Source organism: Sinocyclocheilus grahami, unplaced genomic scaffold, assembly GCF_001515645.1.
Source record: "Sinocyclocheilus grahami isolate Dianchi unplaced genomic scaffold, SAMN03320097.WGS_v1.1 scaffold2070.1, whole genome shotgun sequence".
Classification (NCBI taxonomy): domain Eukaryota; kingdom Metazoa; phylum Chordata; class Actinopteri; order Cypriniformes; family Cyprinidae; genus Sinocyclocheilus; species Sinocyclocheilus grahami.
In genome coordinates, this window is record NW_015507249.1 from 71,079 (window position 1) to 74,691 (window position 3,613).

Here is a 3,613-nt window from a genome sequence, read left to right on the forward strand (position 1 = left end):
TGTGAGTGTGAGTGTGAGTGAGTGTGTGAGTGTGTGTGTGTGTGTGTATTAAAAGTAAAAAGTACTGATTGATGAACCGTGTTTATTTGTTCTATTCATCAGTCATCAGTCTAAAACTAAAACTAATAAAACGTTTTTATTAATGAAAATAAAGCCGAAACAGAGTAAAATATAAATATTAGATGAAAAACATTAGAAATGTTGCCTTGGAAACTGAAATGGGTTACTAGATGGAAATAAATAAAAAACTGAAATAAAAATAAACGACATAGTACCCAAATAGTATGACAAAAAAACATAATAAAATTAAAGAAATGTAAATTAAAATTAACATAATATACAGAAAATACACTAATAAGAAAGAACAGTGCAGACATTTAATATGTATTGATATGCAAATTAGCAAACTTTTTATTTATTACCAAAACTACTTATACACTATCAAAACATTAAACATCAGTATACTTAAATATATATATAACATAAGTGTGCAGACAATTAGAATAACAAAAATAGCAAAAACAAGATTAGTGTAAATGTGGCTACCAAGAGATAAAAACCACTGTACAGATAGCCAAACGCATCGATGTTTCACGAGGAATGTTATGAAAACACAAGAGTGTTATATGATATGAGTGGGCTGAAACTGACTCTCTGATTCATACGGAGCGGCAGATGAATCGTTCGGTGTGTTCAAACGAATCCGTTCATTCAGCAGTCAGACGATGCTCTTGTCTCAGAGCCGGCGGGGTTTCTTCAGCTCAGAGTGATGCTTCATGCAATGCAGTGGGATTCAAAACAGTGACTCAAACATCTCCCGAAATAAAAATGCTCTGATCAAGTACAGCGACTGATTTAGATGCAGTCTAAGTGCGTGTTATTTTTGATCTGTGCTAAATTTAGCGTCTGGCCCTCGGAAACATCACATCATCACAGTTTCTGCTTCCTGTGCGGCTCACAGATGCGTGTCCGTTTCCAGACCTCAGCGCGCCGTGTGTGTGTGTGTGTGTGTGTGTGTGTGTGTGTGTGTTTGCCGCCTCATTTCTCTCTCTCAGTTTCCAGAACCTGGGTATTCAGTGCGTGAAGAAGAAGGATGTGGGAGATGCAGTTTCCTGTCGCCTGCAGACACAGAACAACCCCTTCAATAGTGAGTGACCGAGAAACACACCTAACCACGGAAACCCTGACTCATTTTCATCTTCAGGATGCGCAGAGGAACAGCAGCTATTAGAGATTAGAAATGTCACTTTTGATCAACTTAATGCATCCTTGATCAGTAAAAGTGGTCATTTCTTACTGACCCCAAACTTTTAAATAGTACTGGATCACAGAAATATTGTGCAGCACAACAGGTAAACAGCTGTATGCTGGAGACAGATGCTGATGTGTGTGTGTGTGTGTGTGCGCGTGCAGTCCCGGAGCCCAGGATCTGGGAGGAGGAGTACGATCTGAACGCGGTGCGCCTGTGCTTCCAGGTGTCCATCACGCTGCCCAGCGGAGAGCTGTTCTCTCTGGAGCCCGTCGTGTCTCAGCCCATCTATGATAACCGTGAGTGTCTCGCCGCCGCCGCGCACGCGTCTGACCACTAACACACGAGCCTGACCGCTCTGACCTCTCTGACCTCTCTCTCCTCAGGAGCTCCTAACACAGCCGAGCTCAAGATCTGCCGCGTCAACAGAAACTCCGGCAGCTGCCGCGGAGGAGACGAGATCTTCCTGCTGTGCGACAAAGTGCAGAAGGGTGTGTGTGTGCGTGTTCATATTTTGAATTAGTATTTATTTATTTATGTGGGTCAAAGACGTTAAGATGTCCGCATCGAAAGAAATGAACAAAAGTGATTTTATGTCCGTAGAGAGCAGATTAAATGCAAGTAAAGTGTCTACTTTGAAGGTTCCAAATAAGTTTTTGGAGAATAAAATGTTACAGTTTGGTTGAAATAATGTTACATCGTCATTCAGTGTTACACAATATTTATGTAAACATTCAAACATGCTTATTCTGACGTGTGCAAATTAAAATATATAAAAGAATAAGAGAGCATATTAAATTTGATTGTATTTTAAATGAGTAAAAATCATTGCTGACAAACGGGCAAAACCTAGGATAGTGGCACATTTAAAAAATGTTAAAATTACAGCTGATTAGTGTTTGGGGTGAAAGTAATTAGTCTTTTAATGTGTCATAAATTGATTTTTGTTGTAAATATGCCTGACGAGATTGTTACACTGAATGATATTCTAGTGGGCGCATTCTGAAAATCAGGGGAAAATGTATGATATTTATTTTTTGCTCTGAAAAACAAAAACAAAATTGCAATTAAATTAAACAGAAAACTTTTAATTTTTGGGGGGGAACACAACAACAATTTAAAGCAGTATTACACTTATTGTTTTTAAGCTTAAACCCTTTTTTGTCTTTGACCCATTTATTACCCAGTGTCATCTTGAGTGATTTTGTTGTGTGTTTTGGTCACTTATTATTAGCTGGTTGCTGTTGTAATGTCTATAAGTGTCCATTTGAGTTATTTGAGGTACTTCAGGTTAAAATTGGGAATGTTCAACTAGCTAAATAATAATAATAAGTGTTTCTTAAATGTGTTTTGTATGATTGCAGTTGAAGCATGTCTACATGCTTTCCTCTAAATATCTAAGCTTCATATTAAAAACGAGTTTACTTGAGAATCTGAGTTATGTAGATAGTAAATATAAAGATTCAGTTTATTTCTCCTCTTTTGTCAGTGTATTCATCAAATAAGGAAAATCTATTTAATTCAAGATATTTTCTCTGAAGAAATTGCATCTGGAGTAAATAGTTTATTTTAAGGTTTTTAAAAAAATTTGATGGAAGCCCGTATCCGCCACTGAATAAAGAAATAAAGATAATTGTGACTTTTTATTGTGGTTTACGGTGAGTTTATAACAGCTAAGGGGTGCTGTTAACCCCCTAGAACCCCCTTAGCTGTTATAAACTCACTGTAAACCACGGCTTCACGGGGATTATTGCTTTTATTAAAACGGTTATTCCATATACGTAGTAAACAAAGGTGTGTGTTACTTTGTAGAGTCATTTACAACAGCTGCGAACGCGGCTCAGCCAATCAGAGCCAAGCACCGGAACTCTCCGCTTTATAATTACATTTTAGTTTTATTTCAGTGCGTCAAGTTGAACTAAATAAAAAGGAGAAATAAGCTAGCTGAAATAAAATCAGTTGATTGCTGTATTTTATTAAAACGGTTATTCCATATACGTAGTAAACAAAGGTGTGTGTTACTTTGTAGAGTCATTTACAACAGCTGCGAACGCGGCTCAGCCAATCAGAGCCAAGCACCGGAACTCTCCGCTTTATAATTACATTTTAGTTTTATTTCAGTGCGTCAAGTTGAACTAAATAAAAAGGAGAAATAAGCTAGCTGAAATAAAATCAGTTGATTGCTGTATTTTAAATAATGAGCTGTGTTTAGTTCAGGATAATGATGTGCGTTCGCTGTCTGTGCTCTAGAGGACATCGAGGTGCGTTTCTTCCAGGACTCGTGGGAGAGCAAGGGCTCGTTCTCTCAGGCTGATGTTCACCGGCAGGTGGCTATCGTGTTCCGCCCGCCTCCGTACCGCGCCG

General features: G+C 38.2%; 1 protein-coding gene across 1 annotated transcript in view; it reads left to right on the forward strand.

The window, feature by feature from the left end:
- LOC107573921 (transcription factor p65-like) overlaps positions 1–3,613 on the forward strand; it is a 17,044-nt gene that overhangs the window by 10,121 nt on the left and 3,310 nt on the right. The window contains exons 5-8 of the mRNA XM_016260378.1: positions 1,056–1,147; positions 1,414–1,548; positions 1,636–1,740; positions 3,500–3,609. Coding sequence (XP_016115864.1) covers positions 1,056–1,147; positions 1,414–1,548; positions 1,636–1,740; positions 3,500–3,609 — 442 coding nt within the window. The remainder of the gene's footprint in view (positions 1–1,055; positions 1,148–1,413; positions 1,549–1,635; positions 1,741–3,499; positions 3,610–3,613) is intronic.